Here is a 26,439-nt window from a genome sequence, read left to right on the forward strand (position 1 = left end):
CTTGCACACCCCTGTGTTTGATGTGTAGCTGTTGGAAGTTTCATAGTTGTATGTCTGTTAGTTACTGTTCAGTGCTGTTTCGAGTAGAACATTGTGTTGCACAGTTTGCAAGTTTCAAGATGGCGGAGTCAGAGGAGCAATGCGTCTGCATTAAATTTTGCACAAAACTCAAGAAAACCTTTACAGAGAGACACCAAATGATGCAGGCAGCCTATAGTGATGAGTGCTTAAGCTGTACTCAGTGTTCTGAATGGTTCACACGGTTTAAAAACAGATGGAGTCCTTGTTCAGAACGCCCTTCGACGTCTACCGATGGTGCTAGTGTCAGGAATGTCAAAGAAACTGTTCATGCCAATCAAAGATTGGACTGTCTGCAAGATCACAGAAGAACATAACATTTCAGTTGGATCATGTGATTAAATCCTGACATTATCCTCCATGCTCTCCAGACCTTTTCTTTATTTCCAAAGTTGGAAACCCTGTAGAAAGGACGAAGATTTGCAATGACAAGCAAGATAAAAAAAAAAATTCACAGTCCGAACTTCGCACAATCCAGCAAAAGGTGCACCATGACTGCTTCCGGAAGTGTAAACAGCATTGGGAGCAGTGTATAAATTGTGGAGGAGAGTATTTCAAGGGATACCAGGCACAATAAGTAAAAGGTATGGGTACAAAAATTTTGTAGACAAATTTCTGAAATTTTCTGAACAGACCTCATACCTGTTCTTTTAACAGGATAAATATCAAGAGGCACATTGCACTTCTTTGAGGAAATAACATAGTGATTTTTGATACAAATAATAAACTGCAACATAATGTACTCTGGGAAAGGAAGGCACTAGCGAAGCTTATAATGGAGAGGCTTCAGCTAAGATAAGTCCATTAAGAAAATGTTTGTAAGTCGTAAATTGGAAACACTGCAACAAAGATACATTTCAATGTTGGAGACACTAAACCTGATGATAAAAATCAACAATGATCGACAGGCACACTGTACAGCAGAGTAGTCCTTTAATTTTCAAAGTATAATAGAGTTGAGTAAAAAATTTGTGCTTTAAGGAGCACGCGGAATTGTGTTCCCCGATGGGACAAGATATAGCAAATGAAGACGACATGAGAGGCAAAGGCACTCTCTTCCATTATACTTAGCAAAGAAAAAAGAAACAACAAGCATATGAAGTCAAGCAGGATGTAAAAAGTTAAGGAAAGACAGCAAGATAAGAATATGTCTGAAAATAAGGTGAAATGAAAGTAAGTACAATTAAAGGAAAAATGTAATGGAACAGAGTGGAGGAGAAAAGATTAGGCAAAAATAAAAGAAATGGTAAAATACATAACAATGCTAATAGATGAAAGAATAAATAAATGGATAATGAAGGAACAAAATGGGAAAGGATAGATACAGTGACAACAGCGTAGGGCGAGCCTATTTTAAGGTTAGTGAGATAATTGAAACAAACTAAACATTTGGAGATCTTTGCTGCTTTACTGTAGAAGAACTTGTCTAGAGGGGTAAAGATTCAGACAAAACAAAGGAAGGAAGGAACACTAGGGTAGGAAATCTGATCTATTCTTTACAAGGTAATCATCCTTTTGTTCATCTTAACTTGCAGAAACCACTGAAAAACTAAATCTGGATGGATAGGAAGGAATTTGAGCTCTTCCCTTCCAGAATGCAACTCCAGTGATGTAACCACCGTGCAGAGAATAGATAATCTACGCAACTCCTGAAACAGTATATGCGAGTGGTTAACCAGAGAGTTCACCGACCTCATGTCTCAGTTTACCTTGGGAGATCTTTTTGACAATAGTCCTACATTTGTCAACAGACAATTGTTTTTACTGGTTGAAATTGCTAAGTAGAATGCTACGATGCATTATATAAAATGTAGTTCCACAGACTTCTCACTTGTTTGATCAAGTAAATGGTAATGGAAACAAAGGAATAGATGGTAGCTTCTGGATACACAGAACATGCCATTATTTGGGACAGTGATAAATACGTGAACAATGGGGAAAGCAGTTAGAAGAGATGCTATTCACGGGAAGATATACAACTACACAGAAGAAATCCTACTATGTTATTTGTGCAGCAGAACACCATTATGGGATGTTCAACATTATTATCTCATGAAAGATACTGCGCATTCTGGACTACAGTTGTTGGGATAGGTGATGATATGATGCAAAAGATACCACAATTATACACTATAACAGTATACAACAACGTGCTACATGCAAAAAACACACACCTTGTCTGACCACCAGGTGACTCCAACATGTAGACCATAGTCACAACAGACTTTTTCATCTGCTGATTCTCTGTATTTCTGGTATGTTTCAAGTAGTGACTGGCCTTTCTTGGGTAGAGCAAAATCAACTGTGAACACAAAGTTTTGTGTTAAAACAATTCACAATTTTAATTCCATCACTGCATAATGAACTGACAATTCACTTACTGATCATAGTCGTTCCTCCAGCTATAGCAGCCTTTGTCCCTCGGTAGAAATCATCAACAGACTTTGCACCCATAAACTCAATTTCTAAATGCGTGTGCGGATCAATACCTCCTGTAAAGCAATAAGAAGTACATATCATTAATTTCCTTTATTTACCTGTAAAGCTCTACAAAGGTATTGACTTATTTGCAACAACCCCAGCATTTACATTTGTCCTCATGATTCATACAGTAGTTAGAAAATCAAATTTTCTTATTCTGTAAGATGGAGTTGCACATGAAACTAAATCTACATTAAGGAACTGGTACTTTTTATGAAATACAATAAACACAATGACACGGCATAATTTTGTGACCAAGGTCTCGTCAAACAGAAATGTGAAAAGTCTTGTTAAAATTTACCTATACATCTTAATCTGCATGTATATTATGTAAAGCACTGGTGTACAACAGTACACCTCATAGAAATAATCTTCTCCACCCCACCCCACCCCCCCTCAACTTTCTATTCACATTAATGACTGCCAATATTAGAGTGAAAGCACATTGATTTCTCCATGTGTGTCTCACCGTATAATATAATAATACCTAACAAAATGTGGCATTCATAATTATGTATCAGGACTGGGAACCAGCATCCACCAATTGAGAGTAGACATATTTGTCATGGTTGACAAACAATGCCAAACATCTGATGTATTTGAGAAATCTCATCACCTTACAAGAATGCTGACGCCAAAGAGATTTACAGTCCAATATCTCAACTGGAACAGCCAAGACCCCTGAAAAGCCTTTGAACTTGAGGACTGGCCACATCTGGATGCAACCTAGGGTGCTTATTAGATGCACAGGTGAATGTTGGTGATTTTCTAACACCTCCCACAGTTGGCCAAGGCACTGGGGAATATGGAAACCATGAGCTGCCACCAACAATTTCAAGCATTAGCAGAAAAAACTTACCACAGATGGTGCATTAAATGGGAGACTCTGTTTCCAAGTCATCTGGATTTGCGTGTCTGGTCTTCAATCACTAATGACCTTTGTGTGCTGATTTACTTGCTTACATAGCACACAGATGACACTACTTTAAGGAAACCTTCATTAATGGATTAAGTTGTTGGTAGACTGTCCTTATCATATAAGGATGACCGTCAGCTTCAAGTCACCTAATATACATCACAATGATATGCAGAGACCTACCAGAACTTGCTCAAGGTTAGCACACTTAATAGCTGAGATGAACATTATCCAATCTGACTATGCAAGATTATAAGGCCACCATGAAACATTTGCATGCTGTACCCACTAACATTTTCATGCTGTCCCACACTCTGAGGCAGACATAAGTTTCACTATCAGCCTACACCACAGGAGACCACACTTCCTTGCACCAGCTACTTTCTGTACTCCAACAGCTGTAAAATATATGCCGCTATATACTGCATTCAGGGATCCATACTGAATAACTAATATCTCACTTATACCAAACACACTATAATGTAGTGGAGAAAAGTTTAATTTTGCGATCTGAAGTTTTCCCGGCGTACTTCCAATTTGAACGGTACTCAGGTATCCGACCCGGTAGCCTCGTAATTTCTCCACAATATTTTGGCAGACATACACGCTGCCATCTTCAGGTGGTTCCTGACAAATGCTGTGCCGTTCCTCTTGGCGCCCTATATGTACTAGCCGTTACCCCCTCCACCGTTCCTCTCCTGGTGTCTTCTGTGCAGCCGGCACCGCGGCTACTGGAGGTGGTGGGGGAAGCGGTGCCTGGGTCTGAAGTGGGGTCTGCAGTCCCCCTGCTGCCGCCGTCGGGGCGGTCCTTGATCTCTTGGACCGCACCTTTCTCTTCAGCTGAGTGCACGGTTCCAAGCTTGACTAAGTTGAAGGCCTCTGTCTTTATTAATTAGATTGTCCTGTAGTCAGATTTTGATGGCCTCTTTACTAACGCAGTCCCAGAAGTAGGAGCATTGACAGTATTTTTGTTTTTTCATAGTCAATAGTATGGCCAGTCTTTATACAATGGTCAGCCACAGCTGATTTAGTGGCCCGGTATAATTCGGTGTGGTACTTGTGTTCACGGCACCTCTCTTCTACAGTGTGGACTGTCTCCCCAATGTATGATCAATGACGCAGAAATGTCAGTGCTCGAGAAAGGACTCAACTTCGCCCCGACATCTCTATCGATTGTGGACATTATAAGCAGTGTGGAGCAGGCCACCTACACACTGCCAGCCAATGAAGCAGAAGAAATACGTCGTGAAACATGCCGTGTGCTCACCAGGGCCACACCACTGAAACAGAACATCTCGAAGGAGGAGAGAGTGGCCATCCGCGAGTTACACAGGGATCCTGAGTTGGTGGTCTTGCCTACTGACAAAGGCAATGCTACAGTACTGCTCCTGCACTCAGAATATAAGAGAAAAATGTACGAACTTCTCGATGACACAGTGTACAGAAGGATAGAAGGAGACCCGCCAAGTCGCCTTTAAAGAAGAACCGTTGAACTACTTTGCAGTACCTTTGATTGAAAAACTGTCAAGAAACATCGACCACGAGCGGCTGCACCGCCACGACTGTATGGGCTACCAAAGGTCCACAAGGATGGGACACCTACGCGTCCAATAGTCAGCAAAATAGGAGCAGCAACCTATGAACTGGCCCAACGTTTGATGGGTCTCCTTAGCCCACTCAAGGGAAAATGCGAACACTACATCCGCAATTCCACCCACTTTGTGCAACGTATACAAGAACTTCAGCTCCAGGATAGCGACTTGTTAGTGAGCTTTGACGTAGTGTCCCTCTTCACTAGGGTACCTCTGAAAGACTCCCTCAATCTGATAAGCAAGAAATTCGACAACAACCTAAAAAGACTCTTCGAGTTTGTGCTCACCTCAACATACTTCCTGGTCGACGGAAATTGTTATGAACAGACACATGGCATCGCCATGGGATGCCCACTTTCAGCGGTTGCAGCCAACTTTTTATGGAGAATTTCTAGAAGAAGGCAGAAAACAAGCCAAACGTAAACCAACTTGTTTCTTCTGCTACGTGGATGACACATTCGTTGTTTGGCCACTTGGACAGGACAGCTTAAATGAATTTCTTGAACACCTCAACTTGCTGCACCCCAACATACAGTTCATGATGGAGGTGGAGCAGGATGGTGCCCTACCGTTTCTTGACATCCTGGTGAAACGGAAACCTGACAGCAAGCTGGGACACAGTGTATACGGAAAACCTACACACACCGATTTGTACCTAAATGGCTTCAGCTGCCACCACAACTCCCAGCTTGAAGGTGTTTTGTGCACATTTGTTCACAGGGCACGAACGATCTGCGATCAGGAGAGCCTTCCAGCAGAACTGCAGCCCCTCGAGACAACATTTCGGAAAAGTGGGTACAACCAGAAGCAAATAAGACATGCACTCAGACAGACTGCAGCAAGAGAACAAGAAGAAGAAACAGAAGAACACATGTCATTGGCGTGCATTCAGTTTGTTGGAAATACCTCAAGAAAAATCGGTAGAATCCTGGGGAAACACAATGTGTATTCCGATCTCCCTGCAAAAACCTTGACTCTACTGGGTTCAGTTAAAGGTGACCTAGGCCTTCGAAAACCAGGTGTTTATCAAATTCCCTGTCAGTGCAGAAAATTACATTGGGGAGACAGTCCGCACTGTAGAAGAGAGGAGCCGCAAACACAAGCGCCACACCGAATTACACCAGGCAACTAAATCAGCTGTGGCTGACCACTGTATAAAGACTGGCCATACTATGGACTATGAAAAAAAAACAAAAATACTCTGTCAATCCTCTTACTTCTGGGACTGCGTTACTAAAGAGGCCATCGAAAACCGACTACAGGACGATCTAATTAATAAAGACAGCAGCCTTCAACTTAGTCAGGCTTGGAACCCTGCACTCAGCCTGGAGAGAAAGATGCAGACCCAGAGATCAAGGACCGCCCCCGACGGCAGCAGCAGGGAGATTGCAGACCCCAGTCCAGACCCAGGCGCCGCTTCCCCCACCACCTCCAATAGCCGCCGTGCTGGCCACACCGAAGACACCAGGACAGGAACGGTGGAGGGGGTAACGGCTAGTACATATAGGGCCGCGAGAGGAACACCACAACAGTCATCGAAAAAAGTTTAATTTTATTGTTTAACACAAACAGCAAATTAAAATTGCACATACTTTTATTAATGTATGTGGATCACTATTAGTTGTTTGTCATTTACACAACCTGCATATCTTTGCAAGACACACACTCAGTAGCTCGGTACAGGCTTTTGTTGAAGTTTCGAGAACATACCTTCACCGAGGAGTCAAGCGGTATATTGCTCCCTCCTATGTATATCTCGCGGAGAGACCAAGAGGATAAAATCAGAGAGATTAGAGCTCACACAGAGGCATGCCGACAAACTTTCTTTCCACGAACAATACGAGACTGGAATAGATGGGAAAACTGATAGAGGTACTGAAGGTACCCTCCGCCACACTTAATAAACCACGGAATAATGTAGATAGACAGCTAAAAATTGACACACATGCTTGGAATGACATGGGGTTTTATTAGAACCACCCCATATTGCTAGACGCGTGAAAGATCTCTTGCGCGCGTCGTTTGGTGATGATCGTGTGCTCAGCCTCAGCCGCCACTTTTGTCATGCTTGGCCTCCCAGGTCCCCAGATCTCAGTCCGTGCGATTATTGGCTTTGGGGTTACCTGAAGTCTCAAGTGTATCGTGATCGACCAACATCTCTAGGGATGCTGAAAGACAACATCCGATGCCAACGCCTCACCATAACTCCGGACATGCTTTACAGGGCTGTTCACAACATTATTCCTCGACTACAGCTATTGCTGAGGAATGATTGTGGACATATTGAGCATTTCCTGTAAAGAACATCATCTTTGCTTTGTCTTACTTTGTTATGCTAATTATTGCTATTCTGATCAGATGAAGCGCCATCTGTCGGACATTTTTTGAACTTTTGTATTCTTTTGGTTCTAATAAAAACCCATGTCATTCCAAGCATGTGTGTCAATTTGTACCTCTCTATCTACATTATTCCGTGATTTATTCAGTTTTCAAATTTATACTGACTTTTTGATCACCCGGTATATGAAATGGTCTGCTATGTGTGTCGGAGTTGACAAGGGCTCCACCAGGGATCATGTGCGGATTGAGAAACCTCACCTGCATCTGCATCTGCCCCCCCACTAGCCTCTTAACATGCTAACACAATTCAGAGTAAAGAACGTCTTCAAGATGGGAGATTCATAGTAGCAAAATGGATAAGACTAGAAACATAATGAACATCGGTTAGATTGACAATAATAAAATAAGCTGAAAGAAATTAGTCAGAATATGGGTGAGCCAGTTAGGTGTACCCTCCAACTGTGTGTGTGATGTGGGCTGTTCCTCTCGCAGCCATCCTAGACCTTATCTGTTGTAGTCAAAGTGTTAAAAGATGGGAACAGCACCCACTGTCTCTGAGGAGCCATAAAAGCTAGTTAAGCTGTTCTTTTATCATCAATTAGTATCAAGGATAAGGAATCCTTAAGATCTTGCTTTCATCGGAGTGTTACTCCTCAAATGTAAAATAAGGTGCAGCACAAAAATGGTCTAACTGCATCTGAAAGCAACTAAATAACAGAATAAGAAGCACGACCAAGAGAGCTGGTAGAGAAGGTAGGGCTGAAGGTCCCACACCCAGCACGCAGTGGAAGATGCTCCAACACCGACCACTCTGCCGCCAATCCAAAAATGGTTTAAAATATTATATGTCAGACTTAAAACAACATTCTTGGAGAATAGAAAGCATCCACTCGACTGTCTGTACATTGTCTGTCAATATTGGAGGCAAACAATCTGGAAGACCACCACAGCATGGAGAGCCACAAGGATGGGGAATTCCACCAAGGTGCGAGCTATATTTTATAAGGCTCCTCAACTACATTGTGGGGTACTGCGTTATGTAAGGTAAAACTCTGGATTAATCTGGTATGGCAGATGTGAAGGTGACACAGGAAGGTGGATTCCTTCCAGGAAGAGTGGAAAGAGAGGCAATATACAGCTGTTGCCGCCTTGATAATCCTGAGTTACGCCACCAGATTATGCCCCATCTCTAAGTGAAGGAAGGCCTTCTTTGCATTTGCTAAGCTGCACTTTAGATAATTAAAGTGAATGCTGGGCTATTAATTGCTTCTGTAGCCAGATAGTTGGCCAGTTCATTTCCTGTGATACCAACATGACGTGTGACAGAGAGAAAGACAACTGTAGGGGCAGTATGACTAAGATCAGAGAATAAATTGTGAACAGCAGATATGACAGGGTGGCAAGAGTAACATTTATCATTAGCCTGGAGATTTCTCATTGGGTCACTACAAATTAAAACATGATAGACGCAGGTCTGTTTAATGAAATGTAGGGCTCTTATTGGAAATCAGCTCCAAGGTAAAATCACTACAGATTCCTGGCAACAAATATTGTTCTTGACCAGTGGGGAACAAAAGGAAACCCTGTCCTCTCCACGGATTTAGAACTATCAGTGTAAATGATGGTAGCACACATATACTCCTGAAGAAGTGAGAGGAAGGGACATCAAAATGTCATGGGGGTGACAAACTTTAGGTCCGTGAAATAGACCAGTCCTAATTTGTGGTCTGGGCACTAAACCAAGGGTGTTGGGTTGGTTTATTGGGGGTAAAGGACTAAGCAGCGAGATCACCAGTCTCTCGTTCAATGGTTCTTTCATCTGGAGGTAGTGACATCCACTACGAGTGTGCTTGGGTGGGGAAAATAGGAATGATAAAAGCGAAGCACTCAACGCAATACTGATGCCCGTGCTGAAAAATGAAGTAAAAAATATGGGTTGGACTGGTACACAGGGCAGAGCAGCAAAGTGATCTCCCTGGGCTCATCCATATTGACAGAAACTCATCCTGCATCCAACCCCTGCCACCCCAATTATGGGCAATGACAGGTACAGAGTAAAGAATGCCTTCTAGTCAAGAGATGCAAAACAGTGAAAGGTGCAAGGCTAAAAATTTAATGGACATCAATTAGACCATTAACAACAACGCAATATGGGAGAAACAGTTAAGGCCACACATGGGCGTGTTCTGGTGCTCTGCATGTGATTGGAGCAGGCCCTTCCACGGTCACCCCCCTCCCCTTTTGTTCCATTATAGGCAAAGTATTAAATAGGAGGATAGCACCTACTTGTCAACAGAGTGCCACTCCTGAAAGAGGCACCTTCCTAAAAGCAATTAAAACACAGAAAAGGAGGGATCACAGAAGCAACATGGAAAAGAGGCAGGGTTGAGGGTTCCCCTGCATCAGCATGTAGCAGGAGATGCCCACAACCACAACCACCCCCACCTCGAAGGTAGTTTAAGACTTCATATCTGAGGAAAAAACCACGATCTCTCTCTCCACACACACACACACACACACACACACACACACACACACACACACACACACACACACCGAACAACGGTCAGTAAGGCTCCACAACTACTATGGAGGGGGCGGCGCTGCTTACATAAAACAAAAAGTTTGGGTCGATCTAATATGACAAATGCAGAGACATACAAGAGTGGGTGGAGGAATGGGAGAAGGAGTGCCATGCAGCAGTAGACTCTTTGATATAACCAAGGGTGACTCCGCAGAAAAACATGGTGAGCACATTTTAAGACGGTTAGGCAGAGATGTCAACAAAGGGCCTCGAGGTGCATATAACTAGTAATCCCAGTAGAGGATGGTGGTCATAGGATAAATGCCCCTTGTATGTGAAAAGAATTTGATAAGTTGCATGATTATAAATTGCTTAGATGATGATGACGATGATTGCATAATAAGTGGGAAAGTGTTGACACCATTAGGACTTATGAAAAGAGACTTCGACTCTACGTGACTTGTCCAGAAGGTACCGCAGGCCATTCATACTCTGTGATGATGGACTGGGGCAAGAAATTTCAAAGCCAAATGTGCCGCTGACCCATAAACCTGGTAATCTTAGCGCCAATGGGACGAGACCAGTGCCCAGTAAATACAGATAACAGGTGTGCATGAGGAAGCAGAGAATTACACTTATGTATGCAGCTAGTCTTTAGTTGACAAATATGGGGCAATAATATCAGCCTCATATTAAAGAGGAGTCCCCAAAATATGGACTGTGCACAACATCCAAGCTCTGGGTATACAGGAATAGCTCTGGGTAAGGATGGGTTGTGGTATGACAACAGAAAGACATGATTCACGTTTTTGCAGGAGAAAAACCATGGGGAAGGGTCCAAGTGGTGGCCCTTTGGATGGTTCCTTGAATCTGGCATTCAGCCAAGGCAACATATTGAAAGCTATATCAAATGCAAAAGTCACTGACACAGAGTGTGGAATTGACCATTAGTACAACAAAGGGCACTAGCCCACTAATGCTAATAAGGAAGAGAAGCACTCGGTACAGAGCAATGTGCCATTGTCTAGGACTCATGGTACATTTAGAGAAACAACTACCCAAAACAACTAGCAGCATGAAACTGACCAATAAAAATTGGTAGGGAGCCTTGAAATCTGTAGTCATGGATGGTAAGTAAAATTTGATGGTGCCAAGTGATGGTGCATGCCTTATGTAAGTCAAAATGGACAGAAATGAGATGATGGTGTTTAGAACACACCTGTTGGATTGTTGTTCCAAACCTAACCAGACGGTCAGCTGTGGATTGTCCCTCCCAAAAGCCACATTGATTAGGGGGCCTTTTGTCCCCCTAATTAGAGAACCCAGCATAATCATCAAGTACCATACTTTTATGCAGCTTGAAGGGCATTGTGAGGTTAATCGGTTGGTAGCTGTTGATAGCTATTGGGTTTTTGTTTCATCTAAGGACTGAGAGGATGACACTGTCTTTCCAATGTGAATGGAGAACACTGTCTAGCCAAATATGGCCAAAGACCCAGAGTAGATGGAAAATTTGAGTAACATTCAGATGCTGGATCATTTGATTATGAATCTAATCAGGGCCTGGAGCCACATTGTGTGATGAGTCAAGAGCCTGGAGCAATTTCCAGTCAATGAAATGTTCATTATTTAATCTGGTGCGGTGGTGTGGGTAAAGGATGAGGGGATTTCTTCAACCTGTCCCTTATACTTTCTTATCACAATGAATCATGCAATTAACAATGGATTTGAGAGAGATCCTCAATTTGCTAGTGCTCAGAAGTGGCACATATACATAGGGCTTCAACTAAAAGCCAATATGGCAACTCTCAGCTCTTTACTGAACGGAAATGACATGCATTGTGCCATCTCATTGGTCAATGTTCAAATGCACATTCAGAATACCCAACAGATATAGTCCTGCACGTTCAGAAGGACTCCCCAACATACTATTCCACACTATGATATCAAATGGGGCATGCTAAAAGTTCAGATGCACAGTTCATGTCAGCTTTAGTGCTGAGATGCAGAAAAGTGATGGTATTGTGTGTGTGTGTGTGTGTGTGTGTGTGTGTGTGTGTGTGTGTGTGTGTGTGTGTGGGCCATTGCTTTAAACACTGCAGAGCCCTTCAACAATCCTGAACAGCTGCTGCAATGTCTCTGCCCTTCCATGGTACTAGCTGACAGCAGAGTGAGTCTGTAGAAAGGGGATAGCAGTTCCATAAGCACAGGTGATTGTATAGGAGTTCCTTCCCACACAACCTCATCAATGCAATCTGTCAGAGGTGGTGAAAGTGACAGCAGAGGCATGCTACTGCCAGTTGGCTCTTCAAAGTACCCAACATAACTGATGAATCAGGCAATGACAGGATTATTGAAAAGTGGTCACTATCACAAGGAGCATTGTGTAGCTACCATTGTAGCAATTCCATGAGATAGTAAGAAGAGAGAATAAGGTTGACAGCCAAGAAGGTGACATGGGTGGCACTGAAGTGGGTAGGAGTACAGTCATTGAGGAAACACAGGTCAGGACAGGAAAGAAGCTTGTCAATCAGAAAGCCCCTACCGGCTGAAGTGGTACTCCTCCACAGGGGATGGTGTACACTGAAATCACAAAGGAGGAGGAAAGGGTGGAGGGGATTTCCTGGATTAAGGCAGTCATGTCAAGGTAAGTAAGTGTCCTGACTGAAGGTAAGTAGTTGTTACAAATAGTGACTGCCTGGGTTGTTTGCACTCACACCACTATTGCTTTCAAGATGGTATGGAGCAGAATCTACACACAGGTAACATCTGTGTGAACCATTGTACAGACCCCTCCAGATGCTCACTCAAAGCAAGTGCAGTTCAGACAGAATGCATGGTAACCTCAAGAACTGGAGAATGGTCATCAGTGAAGTGTGAGTGTGTTTAAGATTGCAGAATGAGTGGAAATTAGTTGCCATAATTCTGGCAGGTGATAGAAATATATGCTGCAGTGTTGGGGTTGGGTTGTTTTGAGACAGGAGACCAGACAGTGAGGTCATGGGTCTCATTAGGGAAGGACAGGGAAGGAAGTCGGCCGTGCCCTTTCAAAGGAACCATCCCGGCATTTGCCTGAAGCGATTTAGGGAAATCATGGAAAACCTAAATCAGGATGGCTGGATGCAGGATTGAACCGTCGTCCTCCCGAATGCAAGTCCAGTGTGCTGCAGTGTCATTCAACTGTCAAGTAGAGGGTGTCTTGGTTAGGCAAGGTGGGGCCAGGGGGCCAGGTCATGCTCCAGGATCACTGTCACCAATGATGGTGGAACAACATCAACAAACATTGGTTTGAAGCCTAGCAGCACGGCGAAAATCTGGTGCCTACATGGCCGCCGGAAGAGCCTTATCCCATCCATGATTTCTTCTTCTTCTTCTTCTTCCCCTTCTTCTTCTTCTCTACTCTTGTTGGTAGAAACCTTGTGAGGGCTTATCCACTGTGGGTATAGGAATGGAACGACTATGTGCAGCCCTGCGAACCACAACCCAAAGTTTCTTCTGCCACTGGCTGATTTTAGGTCACTTGTCTCTTAGATTTATGGAGAAGGGGTTCACAAGAGGGAACTCTCTTCCCAAGAGACTCCACTGGAGGATGCTGCTTCTTCAGACGGGTGCAGAGAGTAGTTCACAAAGAGGTTGCCACAGACATCACAAGAGTTGAGGGCCTATTGCCCCATGGTCAGATTTACTGGAGGCTGAAATCAATGAAGTAAATATGCTAGGTGCTACTGACAGCCTGGCCATAGTACCCAAAGTCAGTATCACAGTTTTTCCAAGCTTCAAAAGGAGAGAGGCGACCAGCAGTTTTCAGTTCTTGGATTTTTCATTTCTTGGTTAGGATAGCAAATTTTGGGGATCAGGGAGGGTGGATGTTCCCACAACTGACACAGGCAACATAGAGCACATGGTTAAATTTCATTTAAGTTGGTGGCTAGCCTCCACAAAGAAGGCCATATCTACACTGGGAAGACATACGTCCAAAGCAATGGCATTAAAAGCACAGCATGGATGTTGGGAAATATTTGTAATATTTATTTAATACTTTTATATAGACTTCTACACATCGATCTTGCCAAAAGCCGAGAAGCGATTCTTCTTAGTGTTTTAGCTCTCTGGGGCACTCTGGGTCTCTCTGGGTCCAGGAAGCTTATCATAGTGATAAACCATGATGTTGACCTCTGGAAGGGGCTGGATGGGGTGATGGGGTTAAAAGCACCAAACTATGAGGTCATCAGTCACTCAAGACTGAGTCAAGCCAGCAATAGTCCCCAGAGATAAGAAAATAAAAGACAATCCAAACAAATCAGATTGTATTTGAGAATCAAGTGGAAGTGGGAGAGGGGCAATGATATACAATGAGAGATCTACCCTCTGCATTTGAACAGTGTATCTACATGCTCCATTACAACAAGAAAACTAACATCAACAAGTTGATAAAATCACAGGAAAGAAAATAATGACAACGTGACAGTAACCCAATGACAGATGTAAAATAATAAGAATTACAAACGTGGGACACGCAGGAGCCACACCAGACCATCAAGCAAGGGCAACCACGGATCCTCTGGGTCAGAGCAGGCAATGGGGCACATCTCCAAGCCATGATGTGACCGAAGAGACTAATGTGCCCTACATCACAGAGAGGAGCAGAAATTACTTTTATGGGTGAAACGCAAAACAAGATTAGTCACTTTGGCGTCAGCTGGTATCACGAGAGGTGGTGTGTCAGTAAGTTCAAGGTTTCATCGTAAAGTGGCGAAATTAAGGCAGTCCTATAGAATGTTAGCCACTGTCAGATGGTTGACATGCAAACAGTGGAGTGATCCTCACATTGGAGGATATGGCTGTGGGTCAGCCAAGTGTGGTCAATGCAAACCCAACAAAACATTAAATCACCTGCGAGAAGGACCATGGGAAGACCACCAGTTGATCATAGTCTATTTATTGTTTGCAGTTTATTCGGAGAAACCAGGGCAAACCAATACTTGTTACAAGCTATCAACTTGACCAACCAGTCAGCATGGTCATTCTCTGGGATCCTGACAACCATTGAGCTAGGTGGAGGTCACAAGGGAGATCCTGGATAGCCACAACCAATATGTGTCGAGGGTGGCAATGGTTGATAGCCCGAAGACTATTCCAAGTCCTATCAATTAAGAATGTCTCACTACTGCAAGAACGAACATGCCTGGGGGCTAGAATGACAAATCCAGCAGTGAATACACTGCATCTGTTCAACAGGGAGCATAGTTCACCACACCCTGCATGTGTGTAGACAAAATTAGTTCATCTATTGATTGCAGAGTTGTCTGTGTATACCATCTTCCAAACGTGGAAATACATCAATGATGTTCAGGAACAGGATGTGAAAAAACCAGTTTTTCAGTCCAAAGTATAGATCGAGACAGATCCAAGGATGGGGTATACACCATCCAAGGATGGGGTATACACCATCGAGGCATATTCAATTGCTCTCTAATAAGAGGCAACGCTGGGGTAGCTGAAGTTCAGAACAAAGACCTCGTATGCACACTGTAATCACGATTCCAGACTAGGGTCTCTGTCGTGTGAAGTGGAGGTTCCTACCAGGGAAAAGGACACAGTAGTTTGCATGCTCAGGGGAGCAGCAAATGTTCATCACATAAGAAAAGGGGTGGGGGTAGAGGACCCAGCATGTAGGCTGTTCACAGGGCTGGTCCAAAAGGCACCTGTTGAAAGTACGATCCTGCAATGGTGTACAGGGTCCAGCATCCATGATGCTGAAGGTGATGCTGAGCTATATGCCACAGTCCCATCATCAAGATGGGACAGGATCAGAGCTTTGTAGAGCTGCTGGAGTGTAGAGTGGTCTGCAGCCCAGCTGGTGTTACTGTGGCAGTGAAGAGTATTATGGTGTGACCAGCACATTTGTCTAATTTCGCAAAGATGGTGAAGCAACGTCAACCAGGCATCAAAGAACAGTCCCAAAAAGCAGTAAGACTCCACCACATTAAGCAATTGGTCATCAACACAGAGTTCTGAGTGTGAATGGACAGTACAATGGCTAGAGAAGTGTTTAATACGTTGATGCTGGACAAATGCTGACTGGATAGCAAGCCCCTGGCAGATGGACTGTCAGCAGTAGAATGATTTTGGCAAAAACCACCCTGGAATGGGGCAAAAAGACCCCGAGATTCAAGGTACCAACACAGCTGCTAGCTAACCATACATTTGTGCAGCTTGCACCAAACATTAACGAGACTAATAGGGCAATAGCTGCCCATCTCAGTAGCGTTTACCTGGTTTTGGTACTGGGACAATCTCACTTCCTTGTTGCTGGCATGGGAACTCACACTCGCTACAGATACGATTGTAAATGGCATGGACATGACATTGGCAATCCGCGGATGAGCATTTGGAGGTGGATGCAATATAGTCTTGCAGCTATATCAGGGCAAAAGGATAGAGCACTAAGTAATTCTCACTCACTGGACAGAGGATTATACGGCTCCAGGTGGCGTGCAGTGAAATGCATGTTAATTTGCTCCACCCACTGTTTCAGGGTACAAAATGCAGGCTGATAATTCTCAGCTGCAGAGGTTCGAACATAATGCAATGCAAAATGTTCGGCAACAGTGCCTGGGTCAGAGTACACACCACCATTCAGGGAAATACCAAGTCAGCTGCCAATAGAATGGCTGCAATTGCACTCTGGACAGCATCATTGATACCTCCATGTGGCAGGATGCTAATGGCAATGGCATAGGTGAATGCATCCCAGTCAGCTTTTTTGTGAGCCCATCTAGAAACACCACACACAAGTGACATTGAGGGAGGATCAAGATGATCGGAAAATGATCACAGTTACACAGGTTGTCATTGACACTCCAACGGTAGGAGATGAGACAAGAGTTGCAAATGGGAAGATCAATGGCCAAATAAGCTCCATATGCCCCACTGAAGAGAATGGGGGGTGGGGGAGGGTGCACTGGTATTCAAGAGGCAAAGATCGAGCTTTGAGAGCAAAGTTTTGATAGCTTTACCATAGCCAGTGGTCATAGTTCCAATTGACAATGGGTTGTGGGTATTGAAGTCATCCAATATTAGAAAGGATTTGGGGAGCTGAAAAACAGTGCAGACACGACATTGAGGAGCACTTCATCATCAAAAGGGAGATGCACATTAAGGCAGTAAATTACAGAGACATCTTCACATGAACAGCCACAGCCTCCAAAGTCAGAGAATTGCACATGTTCATTATAAAACAAGTGTAGAACATATGTGCAGTCACCAAATGACACTCTTTCCATGTCTGCGCAATTCTTAAAATAGCTCGACAGCCACAGTCCACATAGCTGGGAACTGAATTTCTTGGGAGTTTCATAGCTCAACCAGGTGGGGGGGGAACACACAAACCACTGGAGTACCACACCATCAGTATTCTGTGGGGGCACGAAGGGACCAAGGAGGCAGGTCATGCCTCAGTGCCACCTGCTGCCACTACTTATAAGCATAGAGCATTAACACACATTGGTTATGAATCAACAAGCTGTGTGGTGAGGTCAGAGACCACCACTTCCACTGCATTGGAGACAGATGCGGAATGTGTGGAGCCCAGTGGTATGAGGACACCAGATTCTCCTGCTTGAAGGCCATCTTGTTCTCCTCCTCATATGATTTTGATTTCTGCGGGGGTCTGTATGCCCCAAATTCTGAGACAGAGGAGGAATGAGAAGTCCTGCAACATGTGGCACCTTCAGTCACCGGTCAGGTCTGCAGATTCATGGGAAGCAAGCATCCAAAGGGACCCCTTACTGGTAAGAGATGATGGAACAGGGTGCGGTTTCTCCCACCAGTGGTTGGCATCTGACGTCCGTGACAGGTGGTGTGTCTATGCCCCCAAACAAGTTGTGAGGAAAGCAATAGGACGAAAGCTCTCAATCACCAAGGGAGCGGGTGGTGTAAAGCAGTCTCAAGGGCCCAACATAGAAGACACGAAAGGCAATGGTACAGTCACTAGGGAGGATGACGTCGTCATAGGTATAGTGTGTGTCATCGTCATAGGTGAGTGTGATATAGACAATCATATTTCTTTTTGACCCCTTGATACATGAGTTGATCAAGGGTCTTGTATACTTGAATATTCTTCTCTCTTCAGTAGACGAAGCAGTCCAGAGAACAGGGGGAATGGTGATCCCTGCAGTTGATACAGATGGGGGGAGGGGCACAGGGAGCATTCGTGTGCAAATTCCTACAGATGGGGCTGGCATTGCAGTGTGAAGACATGTGCATGAATCTTGTGCATTTGTAGCACCAGATGGGAAGGGGAATATATGGTTTCAGATCACATTGATAGATCATAATCGTAACCTTTTCAGGCAAAGAGTCACCTTCAAAGGCCAAATTGAAGGCTCCAGCATCAACCCTATTGACCTTTGGTCCCCACTGGAAGTGGACAAAATGCACATCCTTTAGCTCCAAACTGGCACGCAACTCCTCATGCATCTGTAAAAGGAGAGTGTGATCGAAGATGATATCCCGTACCATACTGAGACTTATGCGGAGTTATGGTAACAGGAATGTCTGCCAGCTTGTCACAGGTTAGCAAAAGGGAAACCTGTTTTAATCAGAACAGAGCCATTTTTCATTTTTTGAAATCGCTCCTACTTCACAAACCTGTCCTAAAAAATACTCAACAAAGAAAAGTGGCTCTTTAGTCGAAAAGGAATACTCATTGATCATAGAGAAATGTACTGGAGGGAGTATTCCTCCCTTGTCTCTTGATTCCTATGTTCGTCCCATGGCACAGCCAGGGAAAGAAATATTTTGGGGGACTAAATCCCTCCATGTTTAATAAGTCTTGCCTTCAGGTGAGACTGCTGTGGCCATGCGGCTGTCAGTGGTAGAAAGTGTAACACGCTTCATGTGTGAGTGTTTTGCCATGGTGTCACCCGAACTGAATGAGGGCTCTCCCCATAGGTGCCACCCACACACAAAAACAGTTACCTGTCCAGTAAAGCATTGCCTGGATTCACCATGCCCCAGCAACAATTGGCACATACTCGTTGGCATGTGCGAGAAGTTTTCAGCTCAGGCAACAACAGTGGGATCCCCGCACAGTCAGGAGGTTACCACTGTGCAGGTACTTGATGACACCTCCCCCACTCTCCCACACACAACAGAATGGTTAACGTGCTGGGTTTTGGGCATACTACTTTTGCAAGAAAGTAAGGATGCAAATAGAGAAAGATGCAAAGGGGGAACATACCCCATGCTGGGTGACCTGTCCTGCACAACAGAAAAGAAATAGTAGGTGAAATCCAAGAAATGGGACCATACACTTAAAAATGAAAAGCTGTAGAATGCCAGATGGGAAGAAAATGAGTGTCCAACATCACAAACCAAATCCAAGTACAACTGGCAGTAAGACGACCATCAAATGGGAAGGCAGTATGTGTGGGGCGGGGAGGAGGGTTCAAATGGCTCTGAGCACTATGGGACTTAACATCTGAGGTCATCAGTCCCCTAGAACTTAGAATACTTAAACCTAACTAACCTAAGGACATCACACACATCCATGCCCGAGGCAGCATTCGAACCTGCGACCGTAGCAGTCGCGCGGTTCCGGACTGAAGCGCCTAGAACCGCTTGGCCACTGCGGCCGGCGGGGAAGAATAGTAGATATACAAAACTTGCAACACGGAAAGGGAAGGATTCCTGCAAGAGAGGTGGGGGCCCGTGGTGGCCAAGCACTTGCACAAGAAATGTGAGCTGTGATCTCCTTGGGGATGGGGGAGTCTCGAAGTGAATCCCCACTCAAAAGCTAGAACAAACATACACAATGTATGAAGTGGATCCCTTGCCTCTCCACATTTTCACATAGTTCTTCATCCATTTGCAGCATTAGGATCTGGTGAAAAATCAACTGCTGTATCATGTTGAAGTTCTTATGGGGTGTTATGGTAATAGGTATATCTCCAACGAGAGTAACGGCCGGGACTGGATAGAATTCGCAATTTAGATTCAGATGGCACCAGTTCGTAATTTACAAAGTAAAGAGAGTTCATGAAATACGTTTCCAGTATTGTATACAAACAACACTGGCTTAATACAGACGAAAGACCCTCCATTCACGAGCAAACAAGGAACTGTGGGGAGTAGGTGTCTGAATGTTACTTGGTTTCGTTTTCCTCCCATGGTAAGGCCAAAGAGGGAAAGTTCCTTGAATCTTTAACTAGTACACTGTCTTGCTGTCGGTTTGAAGAGAGTGCTGGAGCTTCGCATTCACCAGCTGATAATTTTGGTCATTTCATGATGCAAAATATCCGAAATGATGCCACCTGCTCTGAACATGGGCTCCCCTGTGAGTGCCACCCAGTCAGAGCAAAGATCACATGGCTTGATGGCCAGTCCTCCTTGGCCTGGAATCCCCAAATAGATAGGCACCTACTCCTCGCCATGTGCACAGAGGTGGCAGCTCATGCATCAATAGTGCAATCCCAGCTTGTTGGGACTACCAACATAGTGGTTCTTGACGACCAACCACCTCAACAGGCTATCATGCTTGGTATTGGGTGAATTTCACCACAAGGCCTGTATATTCTGTAAAAAAAAAATAAGTTGGAAGTCAAACCTAGATGTGGGGACTGAGTGTAAGTTAACCAAAATATGTTGTGCAGAATGAAGTGGGAATAGCCATGATCTATGTTCTATGAGCAAATTAGGTTGTCAGTAGGGAATCAGAGACAAAGCCTGAGGAAAGACATAATCAGAGAGTAAAACTGCACCATAAGGAAAGAAGTATTGTAACGGCTTGGGCCCTGAACTCATCACACACGTACTCACAAATGAGTTGGGAGTCCCGTGGAGGGTACAGCATTTTTGCTTGCCGCTCTCCACAGCCAGCGGACACCTATGACATGAGGCTTCAAACCACAAATGCTGCAGTCTAAATAGCTATCGCTTAAGCCACCCAATCACACAATAGTATTCATGCTGCATATCACCTCATTGGTGAAAAAGCTGACACTACTAATTTTCTAATAGAGCCTCCAAATTATTAATGGAAAAAAATCACAATTACTCATCAATAAGTAGCCATATCCACGAAATCAAAATGTCTGAATCTCTGTTTAGGAAGGGCTACGCGATTTTTCACTTACCAGGTATCACGTACTTTCCACGAGCGTCAATTATTCTTGTACCACCAGGAATGATCAGATTGCTGCCAACTTGCCTGTAGAAAACAAACATTGAAATTTTGAACTTTTTGACACTTATTTAGACACTACACTTCATATTTGATAGAACTCACTTTATTACTCCATCTTCAATGTAAACATCTCCATCCACCACAGAATCCACGTTGACAATCTTTCCATGCTTGATAAGTAACCTGTTCTGGGCACTCTGCAAAAAAAGAGAAAAAAGTTTTAGTTGCGTGACTCTAAGAAACCATATCAACTTATGGTCCTCCTTAATACGAGGGTAATTTCTGCAAATTTCGCATGCGCGACGTTACAGTGTGTCGATTTCAAAATCGTGTCAGTTGTGAGAGAGACTTTAGGCGTGACGGTCGTATGTGTGTTTTGTGGTTCGTGTGGCTGTGTCGTGAGCAATTCATTTTTAAAATGGAAGCTGAAACAGAGTCAGATCGGATTATGCGCAGTGACCGGCGTGTCTGCATCAAAATCGAATCCCTCCGCGGGAAGAAGCCAACGGAAATTTACAACAGTTTAAGAGAGGTGTGGAGGAATAGTGTAACTGGATCGCAGCACGGTATCATGGTGGTCTGCACGTTTTCGTGAAGGTCGGGCAAGCACCAAGGACAACTCAATACGCCATCAACTGCTACAGACTACTCCTCGCAGGTTATTGTTAAAAAACGCGGAATTGCTTCAACGTTATCGAGCAAAAGGAGAACAGTTTCTGAAAAGGATTGTTGCATTTGATGGTACCTGTATACGAGATTTTAACCCAGAACTAAAGTCTCAGTCATCACACTGGAGAAGTTCCGACTCTCCAAACACAAAAAAATTCCGCCGCCACGGATCAAATGTGAAAGTGATTATCTTTGCGCATGGCATGAATGGAGTCATAGCTAAAAGCCGAGTGCCCCAGTGGACGTCGTTAACAGGCGCATACTACAAGCAGTATCTGCATAATGTTTTGCACTCTTAAAATTGATCAAAGAAAGCCAGACATGCTTGCTGCTGATGTCCTCATTTTGTACGGGAATGCAAGAGCGCATTTTTCCCTACCAGCGAGAAAAAAGCTCAACAAATTTGGATGGGAAATACTTCGCCACCCACCATCATAATGAGCCCACCAGACTGATTTTTCCCCAAACTGAAGGAACAAGCCCGTGGAAAACATTATGATACAACCGACGAAGCTCCCAGTGATGTGACCCGAGTAATCAGACAGCTCAACAACGAAGGTTTCCTATACGGAATACAGAAGCTGCTAAAACGTTGGGACGCAGTCATACGCAAGAATGGAGATTCTCGTGACGACCTGTAAAGATATTTTGTAAAATAAATTATTTTCTTCAGTTCTACCTTACACAGTGCACAGCCTTTGACATGACCCTTGTACATCTGAACAACATACCAGAATGGGACTACAGTTCGATAACTAGATTCCGTAGCTTATAGCTCAATATCAAGTTATCTGTGCAGATTCAAAGGTTAACTGTTACACGATTCTGTGTTCCAGATATCATCTTGCTAACTACATTGCACATGCACTTCTTATGAACAATGCTAAAACACACACACACACACACACACACACACACACACACACACACACACACACACTCTCTTAACTTTAATGCAGAAAGGAGACGTGTGGGCACACATGTATTCAACAACCCAGCATAGCACATTTAATGTCGTTTAGGCAATTTAAGTCTGAATTAAACAATTTTATTCGGCAACAATACTGTTTGAATGAAAGTTTCGCCATTTGACTATACAGACTGTTTATTCTATTTAACAAACAAATTTTGGCCTTTGGCCATTTTCAAGCACCACAACGTTAAGCATGATCAGATGAGAACATATTCACTGAGTGTCTGGCAGGAATCGAACAAGCATGTCTGACATACATTCAGTAACTGTCCCATAAAAGGATCACCAAAACCAGTCATTACATGTGCAGGCAGCATTATCTAATGCCACACTGTCGAATTTACTAATGTTCAACAGAATAAACTGTCTATACAGTCACAGGGCTGTAGTTTTATTTTTAAAAAATTGTTGATTTAGCTTTTCATGTCACCTAGAGACCATTGTTTCTAACTAGAGACAACAGGTGCCTGATGTGAAGAGTCAACCATGAAGATCGGCTGGAAGAAGAATTCAAGAGAGGTGGTGAGGCAAAAATAAAAGAAAGCTCGAGACAAATCCAACTATGGGATATTCCACCCAACAAACATTTAATGGCCATTTTCATATTATTGAACTGGGGCCAGTATGAGGTGACTTGGATGCTCATTTTGCTTACTGAAGTGAACATCTAGATTCCTGGCATTTAATTATACCGTGTATGTCTTGAATTTTAGAAGAATGTACACAGCCATTACCTTCTTTGTTTCTCCGGATGTGTCCTACACGGCATTTAAATTTCCTGCCCTTTCGCTTAAATCCCAAGCATAGATGAAATGATCGCATGGCACTGATGGCCAGGAGTCCCCACATGAGAAAGTTCGGCCGCCGAGATGAAGTCTTTACAGCTGACGCCACATTGGGTGACTTGCGTGTCGATGATGATGATGATGATGATGATGATGATGATGATGATGATAGCCCAACACTCAGTCCCCGGGCGAAGAAAATCTCAGACTCAGGCGGGAATCGAACCCAGGCCCGCTGCATAGCAGTCAGCTGAATAGGCGGACAAAATATAGATGAACCACCATGACTGCATTCTGCCGAGTATCCTTCCAAAAGCAGACATGTTTCAGGTCCAAGTGCTTGCAAACAGCTAGCGCGTTGGCAGTCAACACTGTGCAATTTATCTCCAAATTCTAAGTTACGCAATGCCAGTAAATCTAAATTTAGTTGCATGAAACACGTCTAATATTCGAAGTGTACATGTATAAAGAATATACAGTCGAGTTATTTGAACGAATCTTCATCATAATGTTACTGTACTGCTAAATGCATTGAGCCAATCCATCTTTTCTCAATAGGAAAGAATAATTTCTCTCAGTGTGGCCACAATAACAGCCTTCTTCATTACAAAGAGCACAAGACGTTCACAACCCTGCCAGTTGAAGTACCGGCGTGAGTCTGCAACGGGAAGGAAGAGTTTTAGAAATAAAAGTTGCCACTCGCGTCTGCCCGCCACCCGTGCCACATGTGGCAGAGTTACTGCAGCCCAATCTAACCAATAACAGGCATCATTAGCGGAAAGAGCACATCTGCACACTCATGCGAGCAGTCTCCATTAGCAGACGATTTGAACTAGCGCAGAACACTTCATGAGAAAGCTATGGGCGATGTGATGGTTGGACGGCGGAAAATAGAAAATGGAACAATCAGAAGGCGACGTTACAGACAGAAATCTCAGAATCAGTGCATTGTGCAAGAAAAATGGACGAAGTAAGTGCGTTAGTTTTTTTTCTTTGTTACCGGTACAACAAATATTAGATTCATGTATTTTATAAGCCACATTTAAAACTTGCGTAATAAGTGGAATACAATCCGACGTGTCAGTTATGTGGGATAATGCTGTGCCGTACCTTCCAACAGAGAACTGCAATTTTTCAACGAGCCATATATACAGCTAAAGAACGTGTCAGTATCGCAGAGCAGAAGCAAACGCCGCAAAATTGATGTGAACAACGAGATCGCCATATTCGTTGGATGTCGTGCCACGATGACAAATCTCAAACTGTCAGAAATTCCTTTGGCCGAATGTAACTGTCACGAAAACTGAAATATCTCCTCTGTTTTAGTTACTAGAAGTTCCTCTCCGTGGAGGTATAGTTTTGAATTTTCGATTGAGAATCCAGCTCTACTCTGTGAATCTACGCTGCTGATTAACTGATCGGCACAGCCCTATTCCCATGTATCATCATATTACCGGTGGGTGACGCAAAATGCGAAGGTTATCTATCACTGTGCATCTTCAACTAAAATAGAAAACAGTCACAGAGCCGAAAATGTCGTGAAAAAGGAAATTATTTTACGTCGTACCAGGATTTAATGCATGTCACAGGTTTAACGGGAGGAATCGCCTTCACTTTAAGCTTCTGAGCCTAACTCAAAACATTAATGTTTCCTCGTATCACTGCCGAAAAACTGCAACCAAAAGTTTCTCCCCCGAGATACATACTTTTTCAGAGTCAGTATTCTGATTGATTCGATACGGCCTACCGTGAATTCTCTCTTATGCAAGAGAAGTACTAGCACCCTACGTCTTCAATTATTTGTTGGATGTATTCCGAATTTCTGATACTGTCTTCCCCAACAGCTTTTACCTTCTACAGCACCCTCTGGTAGCATGGCGGCTACTACTACGGATGCCACCTTTCAAGAAACCTTGGGCTGGACGACTTCTCAATCATACGAAATGAAGAAAAGGTTAATAGAGATCATAAGTAATATAACCAATTTTCTGTATCTATAATTTCTAAACACATCAAAATTTAGCTCAAACTGTGTGTTTAATACAAAAATATATGGATTTGCTATTTAAACATCAAATGATTTTTTTTAAAAAATGGCAGTATTATAAGTTCAATTCAAAGTTCCGATAAAAATATAGGCTTAAAAAATCTTTTAACACAATGCCCAACAGTAAATGATCACTGTTTTCTATTTTTGAATGTATATTTAGTGCTGCCCTTTGCTGCTTTCTCTTTCCGGAAAGAGAAGAATTCTCCAAATTTGTCACAAAAGTTCGCTTTTATTTATAATTCTTTTGTCACTAAGACCATGTACATCCGATTTCTTTATTCTGACCACTGGTTCTTCGTCATACGTAAGATTCTTTCAGTAAATGAGTTACTGGCAGAAACTGAATATATGTACTATATAAACCTACAGAATTGGAAATAGAGGATGTCAATTTTGTTCCTCTGCTTCTAGTCTTGTGCTTCCGTTTCATCAAGTCCAGTATATCCATTCAGGAAATCATAAAATTCATTGTATAGCTGATTTTCATCCAGACTGAGATTAAATTTGTTTGTAACTTTTAAAATACATTGCCGTTGCAAACGAGCATTTTTTTAAGCGAAAACATTTTAAGCGCAGCCTGAACAGATTTTTCTCAGAATAGTTTCGGGGCAAATAGTCAACGCTACGTGACAAGAAAGCTGTGCATCACTTTCCAAATTCAACCTTTGTGGTCTTCCTATTTCTTCCAGTATTTCATGAACTGTATTCCCTAAGAATTTATCTTGTTTCTACTCTCTATCTTGCTGTAAAGTCCCTTATTCTGTCCAACTCAACAGAAGTAACTTAGCTTTTTCCCCGCAGATTCAGACAGGGGCAAAATATACTGCAAGAAACGTAGGTAAC

The 26,439-nt window shown here is 43.4% G+C and overlaps 1 protein-coding gene across 3 annotated transcripts in view; it reads right to left on the bottom strand.

The window, feature by feature from the left end:
- Nucleotides 1–26,439, bottom strand: part of LOC126469708 (dihydropyrimidinase-like) — a 202,792-nt gene that overhangs the window by 55,634 nt on the left and 120,719 nt on the right. For all 3 annotated transcript variants that reach the window (XM_050096891.1, XM_050096893.1, XM_050096890.1), the window contains exons 2-5: nt 21,222–21,316; nt 21,070–21,143; nt 2,460–2,570; nt 2,253–2,380 (exon numbers count right to left, since the gene is read on the bottom strand). In XM_050096891.1, the coding sequence (XP_049952848.1) occupies nt 2,253–2,380; nt 2,460–2,570; nt 21,070–21,143; nt 21,222–21,316 (408 nt within the window). The remainder of the gene's footprint in view (nt 1–2,252; nt 2,381–2,459; nt 2,571–21,069; nt 21,144–21,221; nt 21,317–26,439) is intronic.

This window comes from Schistocerca serialis, chromosome 3, assembly GCF_023864345.2.
Source record: "Schistocerca serialis cubense isolate TAMUIC-IGC-003099 chromosome 3, iqSchSeri2.2, whole genome shotgun sequence".
Classification (NCBI taxonomy): domain Eukaryota; kingdom Metazoa; phylum Arthropoda; class Insecta; order Orthoptera; family Acrididae; genus Schistocerca; species Schistocerca serialis.